At 46.5% G+C, this 11,075-nt stretch overlaps 1 protein-coding gene across 1 annotated transcript in view; it reads right to left on the bottom strand.

The window, feature by feature from the left end:
• Positions 1-11,075, bottom strand: part of MYH15 (myosin heavy chain 15) — a 187,605-nt gene that overhangs the window by 25,669 nt on the left and 150,861 nt on the right. The window contains 7 exon segments of the mRNA XM_007450546.1: positions 124-228; positions 2,580-2,662; positions 2,665-2,746; positions 5,131-5,259; positions 8,978-9,004; positions 9,007-9,183; positions 9,416-9,605. Coding sequence (XP_007450608.1) covers positions 124-228; positions 2,580-2,662; positions 2,665-2,746; positions 5,131-5,259; positions 8,978-9,004; positions 9,007-9,183; positions 9,416-9,605 — 793 coding nt within the window.

The raw sequence follows: 11,075 nt of genomic DNA, 5'->3' as shown, positions 1-11,075 counted from the left end.
TGAAGGAGACCAAAGATGGAGAGAGAACTACAGGAGACCTCGGGGGTCGTTTCAGACTTGAAGGAGCACATCTGCCCAGGGTAGAGCGCAGCCAGGGGAACAGGGAGTGGCTTTCTGGAGTACCTGGTGGGTCAGCTCTTTGACGCATCGCTCAAACCTGCGAGCTCCCCTCTGGGCCTCCGCGATGCGTCGGACTTTGCTTTCCAGTTCACCATCCAGTTCACAGACCTGCAAGCAAACCATGGTCTCAGATGACAGGCGGGCAGCCAGCAAGCCAGGCGGGCATTGCATTTGCCTGTCGGCATGATCATCTGAAATAGTGACACCATCAGGGAAGACGGGTGCACTCTCATTCTGGCCGTGGTGAAACAGGGCAAGCTCTCTGGGAAAACTGCCTTTGCCAAAAGTGAGCTGGCTGAACTATGTGAGCTCATAAAAGGGCTGTTTAGACTCAAGGATGTGAAAGGCTAATCCATGCAGAGGTGATAAACTTCCCCTCTTGGATTACAAAATTACACACATGTGTGTATTATGAGTGTACGGTAGTGTATAGAGAGAGAATAAGCTATATATATCACTCTTTAAGAATTCAGCCAGTGTACTGCCTCATCTTAAGCTACTTTCTCCATGTTAAGCTCTGACTCTCTAAAGAAATCAGACTCTGAGTTTTTGTCACACGTATGTCACCCACAGCCCCATAGCCCTGCTTTGTGGGAGAGCTGTAGTGCAGATGAACAGCTGGCCTGCAGCCTTACAGAGTTATACAACCAAGGTTAACATAATATTCATTCAACAAATATTTGTTGCCTACTATGCACCAGACACCAGGGCCAGGGATACAGCAGGGAACAAAACAGACAAAAATCTCTCCCCTCTATAAGCATCCATTCTAAGGAAGGGAAACACACAAACGAAACAAAGTAAAATACAGACTATGCTAGATGGTGATAAGTGGTATGGAGAGAAATAAAGCAGCACACGGGGTAGGGGGTTGGAGGGGGAGGGTGTGCGTCACACGATTTTGCAATCACACCAAGGGTAGGGGGTTGGAGGGGGAGGGTGTGCGTCACACGATTTTGCAATCACACCAAGGGTAGGGGGTTGGAGGGGGAGGGTGTGCGTCACACGATTTTGCAATCACACCAAGGGTAGGGGGTTGGAGGGGGAGGGTGTGCGTCACACGATTTTGCAATCACACCAAGGGTAGGGGGTTGGAGGGGGAGGGTGTGCGTCACACGATTTTGCAATCACACCAAGGGTAGGGGGTTGGAGGGGGAGGGTGTGCGTCACACGATTTTGCAATCACACCAAGGGTAGGGGGTTGGAGGGGGAGGGTGTGCGTCACACGATTTTGCAATCACACCAAGGGTAGGGGGTTGGAGGGGGAGGGTGTGCGTCACACGATTTTGCAATCACACCAAGGGTAGGGGGTTGGAGGGGGAGGGTGTGCGTCACACGATTTTGCAATCACACCAAGGGTAGGGGGTTGGAGGGGGAGGGTGTGCGTCACACGATTTTGCAATCACACCAAGGGTAGGGGGTTGGAGGGGGAGGGTGTGCGTCACACGATTTTGCAATCACACCAAGGGTAGGGGGTTGGAGGGGGAGGGTGTGCGTCACACGATTTTGCAATCACACCAACTACACAAGTTGCATTCAGAAGGTCTAGCTTTTATCTCTGTGTTCTCCTCCTATGAGTAACTGTTTTTATTAGTCCTTGTTTTATTCTGTCACCAATTCTTTTTGAAAATACAAGCAAATGTGTGCATGCCTTCATATTTCCCCTCTTTCTTGCACAGAAGTTTGTATACCCTCAACATCGCCTGTACCTCTTCTCATCGTTATACCACTAGCCATGATCTCCAGGACATTACAGAGCTCTTCCTCGCTCCTTTCTAATCAGTGTGACTATACGGATGTACCATAAATGTGCAAAGGCAATACTTTATTTTTCAGGGGCCCTTCTGAACCATGAAATCCCAGTCAAATATTCTTTCCATCCTTATAGCATTTGTCACATGACCTATATGGTGTCACTGAAATTGATTCAATAATTTTAAAAATCTTATTTTCAAGCTAGGTCTTCCTATTTATTTTTGAGCTCCCTAAAGGCAGGTGCTACATCATTCCTGTCAGGCCTTACTATATTTTCACTAAGTCTTTTTTGACCCTTGATTTAGTTATTTCCCTCCCCTTTCTCTGGCTGTTAGGAAACGGGCATTCTCCACAGAGGACATAACAGGAGCAAAGGCACAGAAGCAAGACTGTGAGGGTGTGTTTGGAAACAGTTGGTCTCCCTGGCTGTGGGGAACCCTAGAGCTGGCGCAGGTGAGCGGGAGGTACCGCATTGTCACTTAGCAGGATGGCGGATTGCACCCAGTCCAAGAAAAGTCCTATTTAGTGGCCCAAAGTCAAGAAGAATGAAAGAATATACTGAGCTCTGACACTGTCAAAGATCTGAACATGTTACAAGCAAAAGTGAGGAGGGAGGCAGGGACTATCTGGTGTGATATTACGGGACAATAAGGCTTCGAATTGGGAGTTGTCAAGACCCCATGATTATGCAGGCGAACTCCTACCCTGGATTCGAGTTTCTGGCTTTGCTTTCTATTCCCTATCACAGCAGTCTGCTCAGCGTCATCCAGCCTTTCCTGTACGTCTCTGTCCGCTCCATGTTCTCTCTCATCCTCTCCGAGCAGGCATTGGTATCTTGCTCCTTTTTCAGTTCTTCTGACATGTTTGCTACCTAGTAAAGAAGGAAAGGGACTGAGACAGTCCAGCAGCCAATCAAGCTTAACATTTCTACCCACAGTCTTCTGTTCCTGATGTGACTAGGTGCCATGCCTTGCCTCTGTGTACTTAATCTCTTCCCACCACGCTCTCCCTAACCTCTGTGGCCCTCGAGTTTGTTAACCATAAGGCAATCACGATAGCAGCAGCTACTGGAGATTAGGGTGAGGGGTGGTGGAAACAGACCAGAGATGAAACACCATGTGAATATTATTATACAACACCTGTATTGAAAGAAAGATGACCAACTGAAGGTACAGCTTTTAACTGAGTAAAGCACCAGGACGCGTCCTGTTAACATCATGCACCAGGAAACGTGCGGAGTGCCTATGAGAACCTTTTTCACATCTCACTTCTATAATTCTGTGCTTCGCAACTGCAAACAAATTTAGGCTCCAGGAATTTGGTAGCAACTGAGCCTCTCAGTGCCAATAATCTGGCACAAGGAGGGTTAATTCTCGTGAAGCCCACTCTTGGCTTTGGCTATGTATACTAAGGGCTTGGTGTCTTGCTGCAATTGTTAAGAACTGTTTCATGACTCTCAGTGCCTTTAATGTAAGAACACTGCCCACCCAGACAAAGTTTCTCTGTCTATCAGGTTACCAACCATCTGTATAATTTAAGTGTGAGACGTCTGTGTAGATGGTGGGGGCAAAGAATGAACGACGGAGGTAACTGGGTTCTGCTATGTAGAGTTGGAACTCACAGCTGAACTGTTGGAGAATTAAAGCGAGGAAAGAGGTAGTGAGTTCATTTTTCAACATTGCCAAGGAAATCTTATAAAGGTGAGGTTATGCAGATAGGGTCTTCCTAACGTGTGACTGCATATACCTACCAAGCAGGAGTAAAAGCTCTTTTTATATCTTTCTATCTATGTGGATTTTCATGAATGTTAAGCATATTATTTTTTCCTTGGCCAAACGCTTTTAAGCTTTCACACACCTCTTTTCCATCAGAAAGCGTCTGCTTTGATACAAAATGGCTGAGTGCTAGGCATGCTTCCCCATTCATCTGGATTCTACAGTGACCTGGTAGCTAGGATTTGGTGCAAAAGTTTTGTTTAGCTCCCCAAATGCTAAATAACTCAGTAAGCTTTTCCCTCCTTTTGAATTTTAAAATGACTAATGTAAAATCTAATTGAATATCTCGTCTCCTCGATTCCCATATACTTTTTAGCAAGAGGATCAGTTTTCATTCACAGGGCAAGGTCAGGGCCGCTGCATGTATTTGTGTGTCTGATGGACTATACAGACCACCTGATGGGGATGGAGTGGGTGGAGGCTGAAATCAAGCCCAAGCTCTGCTCAGCAAGCACTGGCACTTGCAAGGCTGGGTTCTTCACACACAGACTTCTCACCTCCCTCCTCCATGACATTTTTTTTTTTTTTTGCTGAGTATTGCCTCCTGCTTGCCATGCCTTTTGAGAGAAGTCTGCATCTACCCACAGTGGGGGTCCAGCAGGTGTCTTTTTCCAGTTCCCACAAAGGTACAGTCAAGGCAGCCAACCCTGAGCTTAGTCTCATTCAGGAAAAGCACCACTATCAACAATTTTAAACTTGCAGATAACGAAGGTACACCAATCCTGAAGCCCTCCTTCACCAACCTGACTCTGTTACTGAAGCAATAGTATGGGCTGTAAAAAATAAGTGAAATAGGGACTTCCCTGGTGGCGCAGTGGTTAAGAATCCACCTGCCAATGCAGGGGACACGGGTTCAAGCCCTGGTCCGGGAAGATCCCACATGCCGTGGAGCAACTAAGCCCGTGCGCCACAACAACTGAGCCTGCGCTCTGCAGCCGTGAGCCACAACTACTGAAGCTTGCATGCCTAGAACCCGTGCTCTGCAACAAGAGATGCCACTGTGATGAGAAGCTCGTGCACCACAATGAAGAGCAGCCAAAAATAAATAAATAAATAAATAAATAAAAAATTTAAACAAATAAGTGAAATAAGCATTCTTTGCAGATCATCAGAAAGCTATTACAGACCCCAGGAAAAATAACTATGGGTAAGGAAACACAAGAGGAATTGTTTCTAGACCCTAGATATATTGATTCGCAAGTGGAAAGTGGATTAACTTTAAAAAAAATCTCTTGCTTTCATAAGATTTTGCCTATGGCAATTCAGCTGCTCCTTTTCACTGTGTGGACAGGGTGGAAGGGAGGAGCCAGTTGGCCTAATTTTTCAAAATGGGGACAGAGGCAGAGGGGTCAGCTAACCTCCCGCTAGCTATATGGAGAATCAATGGAATCCTTTTTGTCTGCAGCTTAGCCCCTGCCCCTTGGCTACCGCTCCCATCAACTCTGAAAGACAGGAGTAAGCAGGCAGTCAATGGACCCACCTCGGTGGGTGGCTGCCTTTTGGCCTTCTCTTCTGCACTTTGACACCTTTGCATCGCCTCTTCAGCTTCCTTCTGCATCCTGGCAACATCAACCTCCAGTTTCTTCTTCTGGCTGAGGAGACTCGTGTTCTAAGGAAAAGCATCATCCTCATTAGGCAAGTTGAGATCATTGGTGCAAACGCAAGCTGGTCTGTTCAGGACATGCAATGGGAGGGGCCCTGGCCAGGAGGGTGTTTTCCTCTCCTCAGCCATACTCATGAAGCCATACTTCCAGGCCCAGGAGACCACGTTAGACTTGAATGCAAGGGATTTCATCCATCAGAGGTTTAGTACTGGAGAGATGACAGCCTGAGTCAGAAAGGAGAAATGGACCCAGACAACCTACAAGCCCCAAACATGTGTTTGGTTCTCAGCTGCTTGAGGAATATGTTTTTCTGCCTTTTGCTCTTTGATGGAGAAGAAGCAAGTGTCCCAGAGCAGAAGTCGGGGTCAAGAGCAGACATGTGGCAAGCAGGGGTTTAGGGAATAAAACTCAGTTTCCTGCATGCTGCTCCAGGGGAAGAACATCTTCCTCACCATCCACCTCTGCTTCTATTAATTTTGCAGTGAGGGGGTGGGCAAAGCAATTCAGATGAGCCTCATCCCCCAGGCCTGAGAAACCTCCATTACACTGGAGGATTATTTGTGTTCTTTGGCTGACGCTGCCCTAATCCTTTCCTTCCTGGGTTGTGACATTAGAGGCTGAAGCTCCTTTTTGGTCTGTGTTTGTAGCACAGTTTTTCTGAGGGTGTGAAATCCTACCATAGAGAATGTATTTAAAAGGCATAGCCTTCCTATTTTCAATTTCTCTTCTGTTCATTCACGTTTCCTCTAGCTAGTACCTCTCTCAGTGGCAAGGTTAAGCCTTTGGAAATAGGAAGAAAGATATTCCAGCCTCACAGGTTCTACCCTACTTCCTTGATGGCGTGAAGCATCTTCATCAAGGTTGCTTCTTTTGTCCTTATGGAGAGCCAGGCTCTGCGTGCCTCAGGCCTCCCACTGCCATGGGTGTGGCCTGGAGGGATGAGGGTATTTCCTGGAGTATGCTGGGATGCTCACTGCACATAACTCCATAGGAACTCTTTCTTTGTAAAGAAAGGTACAATATAAATGGTGATTCGTTTATACATAGAATCATTTAAAATCTGCTAGGGAGTTGATGGTTAAAATCTTTTCAAGCTGAATGACTGGTTCGGTTTGGGAAGCAGGGAGTACTGTGCAGAAGAGCAATCTAGATTTTCACAGCTCAGGTTTGATAAAGGACACATGCAATTAGATGAGGATAAGTTTGGCCTCATATGTTTGTTCCAGGCTAGAAATCTGGGGATGCAGAAGGTTCTAGAAAATACTCATTGTATGTCAATCACAAGATTGACGGTGTTCCAGTAATTGCAAGGGGGCCACCAATGGCTAAGGTGGGGGAGAAGTCCTTTGTGAGCAACACGTCACCTAGACCAGAGCTGCTCAAAGGGTAGTTTCTGCACTGGCAGCATCACCTGAAAACTTGTTTGATTCCTCCTACTGCAGAGATTCTGATTCAGTGGGTCTGGGATGAGGCCTGAGAATGTGCATTTTTGTGTTAGTTTCTCTTATACCTGTAAAGTTTCAGAAACTCTGCTCTGGAGATCAGGTCTATTACCTAATTTTCTTTCCTTTTTTTCAAATCTATCTCCTTCTCTCTGTGTGCTTTTGCTCTTGTTGATGTCCTTGTCTCTCTCTAGGCTAGTGGTTTTTCATCATATTGGGACCTGCTGGTATATCATCAGTTATAACGTGCGTGGCAAATAATTTGTTACCAGTAGATATTAAGTACTACAGATAGTGAATGATGTACTTTTTAAAAGTTCAATATTCTACTTTATAAGATTCCCACTCATTGTATTTAGTTAAGTTTTCTTGAGAGATAAAGAAAATACTGAAGTAAGTTAGCCTGTTGGGAATTATGCATAACGTATAGCCTATCTGTTTTATACCACATGGTATCCTAATAGGATCGTGTCATGCACATGGGCACAAACTGTAGGCACAAACTAAATGCAGTGCCTTCCAGCAGGTACATCTTTGGTTTATATTAATACTTCCTTTTATCCAGTGTTTCTCAGCGGGGTCACAGTTGGCATTCTGGGAGGGGCAATTCTTTGGGATGTTGAGTTATCCTGTATCTTGCGGGAGCATTAGTATCTTTGGACCTTACCCACTAAATGTCAGTGGTACTTCCCAGTCTCTATGGCAACCAAAATGATCCCACAGATGTTTCTAAATATCCCAGAGCATGGCACATCTGCCCCTAGTTGCATTAATCCATCCTTCACAACAATCAGCAGAGTAAACTTCCTAAAATGCAAATCTAATAACTTCCCTCCCAGTTACTCACAATTCTTCAGCAGAACCCCATTAGCTGCGTGACAGAATTCAGACTCCATCAGTCTCAAAATCAAGATCCCTGGTGACCTGGCTCTACCTTCCTCTCCCTTAGCATCAATTCTGCTGATCTCTCCTACCTGCTACCGTATGCTATAGTAAGTATATCAATTTTCCTTAACATCCTAAATTCCCTCTTTTCCCCATGCCTCTGCCCTTGACGTTTCTCTCTACTTGGCTGACTTCTTCCATGTCCTTCCTGACTCAGATTAAGCATACTGTGCATCTACCTAAGTCTAGGATCATCAGGGAAGGCTTTCTGTAGGGGTGTGCTTGCTTTAGCACTACAATTCCAGCAGTGCACTGCAGTGTGTTAGCTTAGATCTCCACCTTTTTAGGACGATGGAGATATTTTGCATCTGTCTATACCATGCATACCTGTTCAGCTTATGGTGGGTGCCCTAAAAATGTTTATCGAGCTTTTGTCCTAGCCACTATTGCTTCTCCTGATTCCATGAGAATGGCAACGATTTAAGAATACTTGCTTTGTGTCACTTACATAACCTTCCATGAGAAGCCAGAGTCCTGACAGTTCATCATATCTGTCAGCACCACTCAGAATTGTTTGAAATCTCCTGGCTCTGAAGCAGGAGCATTTATTTCGAATCCTGGGATGCTCAGGGAATACATGGCTTAGCAGGAACAGGAGAAGCAGGCAAATGATTCTGGAACACTATCGAATGTCCCTCTCTCTCTCCCCAGCATCCTAGCTATGAGTGCCCTGACAGTTCATTCTTCTGGCAGGGCTTAGTGTTTTGGTTCAAATTGTGTCCCTCCCCCAAAAAACATATGTTTAAGTCCTAACCCCCAATCCTCGGAATGTGACCTTACTTGGAAATAGGGTCTTTAGAGAGGTAGTCAAGTTAAAATGAGGTCATTAGAGTGGGTCCGAATCTAATATGACTGATGTCCTCATAAAACTTTGGAAATTTGGACAGTGACAGATACAGAGGGAAGATGATGTTAAGACACAGAGAAAATGCCATGTGAAGGAGGTGAATTGGAGTGATGCATCTATAAGCTAAGGAACACCAGTGATTGCCAACAAACCACCAGAAGCTGGGAAAATGCAAGGAAGGACTCCCTGCAATATTCAGAGGGTGCACGACGCTGCCAATGCTTTGGTTTCAGACTTCTAGCCTTTAGAACTGTGAGAGATTACATTTCTGTAATCAGTTTGGAAACTTGGCTGCTGCAGCCCTAGGGAACCAATGCATTTGGGGATGAATGAAGGGCGAGACCGCCACTCTGCTGCCAAAGGCTCTCCCTGCCTCACCGGCCACCTGCAAGGCTCCACGTGCCAACCGTGTACCGTCCTAGGCCAACCGGTGTGGATCCATTGCCTCCCACCAGCTGCCATGGCTAATGGCGAGTTTACGGGCCCCACCTGGGTGTGGAAAAGATGGATTTTTTTCCTGTGGCTTTCAGGAGCTCTTCCCCCGCCAGACTGCGCCCGCGTTCTGTCTGCTCATGCGAGGCCCTCAGCAACTCGAGTTCAGCCTGGAGAAGAGCATTGCGCAGCTCGGCCACCGCCAACTGCTGCTTCAGCCCACTGTTCAGGCGTGTGCTGTCCTCCAGCTGCGCCCGAAGGTCCTGCGAGAGAAAACATGCGCGGGGGATGCGGATCCCTGGCAGTTCAGCGGGACCTGCGCTTACGCATGCGCGCCCTGAACGAGCCCCAGCGATTCAACGTAGGCATCTTCCTGCTCTCCTGAAGGATTAGATTTGTTGTCCTCACGTTTATTGCTAAACACAACCTGCCACTTGGTTTGCTCCCATAAGCAGAGACATCCCTGCCTCACCCCTGCATTACAATTGAAAATACCTTGATCTGGATCTGAAGCTGGCCCAGGGATTTGGTTGCCTCTGACACCTGCCGGTTGACACAGCTGAGCTGGAGTTCCGTCTCAGTGAGGTCCCCTTCCATGCTCCTCTTCAGCCCAGTGGCCTCAATTCTGCTCCGAGCTTCAGAATCCAGACTCGACTGCAGGGAGTCAATAGCACAGTGCTACTTCCTAATTTTAGAATAACATTCAGGGGAAAAATCATACACCCAAATTAAGAAAGGTTACCTGCTGTGTACACACAACTGTCTAGGAATCAGAAAAAATTAAAATTCAAGAAAAATTCTGTGTAATTAACAAAATGAGTCTAAAGGGTCTTCATTTGGAAACCATGGAGATGGAAGGGTTAGGTCAGTGAGCATTTGTCCATCATAACAGACTAAGATTCCCAGACCAACTTCCCAGAAAAATCAAGAAAAGCACCAGAATCTTTCTGAGGTTCCTGTGGGGCAGTCTTCGCCTTATCTAAGACCCCCCCCAGGACGGTCTAGATTCCCTAGAGTGGCTAAGGGTGAAGGAAGGATGCACTTTCAGACAGGCATAATATTTAAATACTTTCAACGGTGAAACATGTCTGAACACAGCAAGAAAGAGCCACCCAGGTTGGAATAAAGTCCTGATCGCCAGCAATCCTGCTCTAACAGCCTGTGACACCAAATTCCCCTAGAATAGCACGGTTATCTTTCTCCAGGAGTTTGGGAGTACAACCAAGGATAGGCTGAGAAAACCAACTGCTGTGTGATATTGAATTACTTCAATATGCCTTTATAACAGTGAAATGTCCATGCTGAAATCATTTTTGCAAAGTGACAGAAGCTTACACAATAGATGTGTGTTCAGAGAGACAATGAAAAACTGTGGGGAACCCATGCAATCATTTCCTAGGGCTCTTGCAGTAAGTCTGGGACCATATGACTGAATGCTGACCAATGGACTACGGGCAGAAGTGTTTCCAAGCCTCACACATACAGCCTTTTACTCGTGTGATCCTGTGCTCTCTCTTCCCCATCTATAGCAAACTTGGTGGCCACACATGGATGATCTGGCATCAGAAGATGGAAGGAACCTGGGTTCTTGAGCAACTTGGGATAGTGGCCCCCTCTCCATCCTTCCCCACATTGGACTCTGACACAAAGCAAAAATAAGCTTTGATGGTTTTAAGCCATCAAGATTTGGTGGTTGTGAGTCAGGACAGTGTAACTGTTATAACACAGGCCCTGTTAAGCTCACCCTATGAAACAGGGCCTAGTACTGGGCAGATAAGACAAGACATACTCATAGAGCCCATCAGCACCAATAGCAGACAAATATTCATCTTGAGTCAGAATTAGGCTCCACACTGAGTTGTCTTTGAGCCTGTATTCCGATCTCTGAGGCCAGCAGCAAGTCACACAGCCTACAGAGGAGTAAGAGTGTGGTCAGAGTTTCCCGTTGGGTGACAGGTGGAGGTGCCACTTTTTGTGACCTCCCTCACCCCACTGATGGGGCGGAGGTTTCAGAAGTAGTTATGCAAATGTACAGGAAAGAACTCTTTCTGGTTCCAGAGTCAGCACCTCTCCTTTGCCAGCGCCATGTCCTGGCTCCCACATGCTGCAGCCAGCCTCTCCTGCCTATCCTTAGGTCCTGGGCTTTTGTTCTGCT

This window comes from Lipotes vexillifer, unplaced genomic scaffold (assembly GCF_000442215.2).
Source record: "Lipotes vexillifer unplaced genomic scaffold, Lipotes_vexillifer_v1.1 scaffold946, whole genome shotgun sequence".
Taxonomy (NCBI): Eukaryota; Metazoa; Chordata; class Mammalia; order Artiodactyla; family Lipotidae; genus Lipotes; species Lipotes vexillifer.
This window is presented reverse-complemented; position numbering and strand designations above follow the sequence as displayed.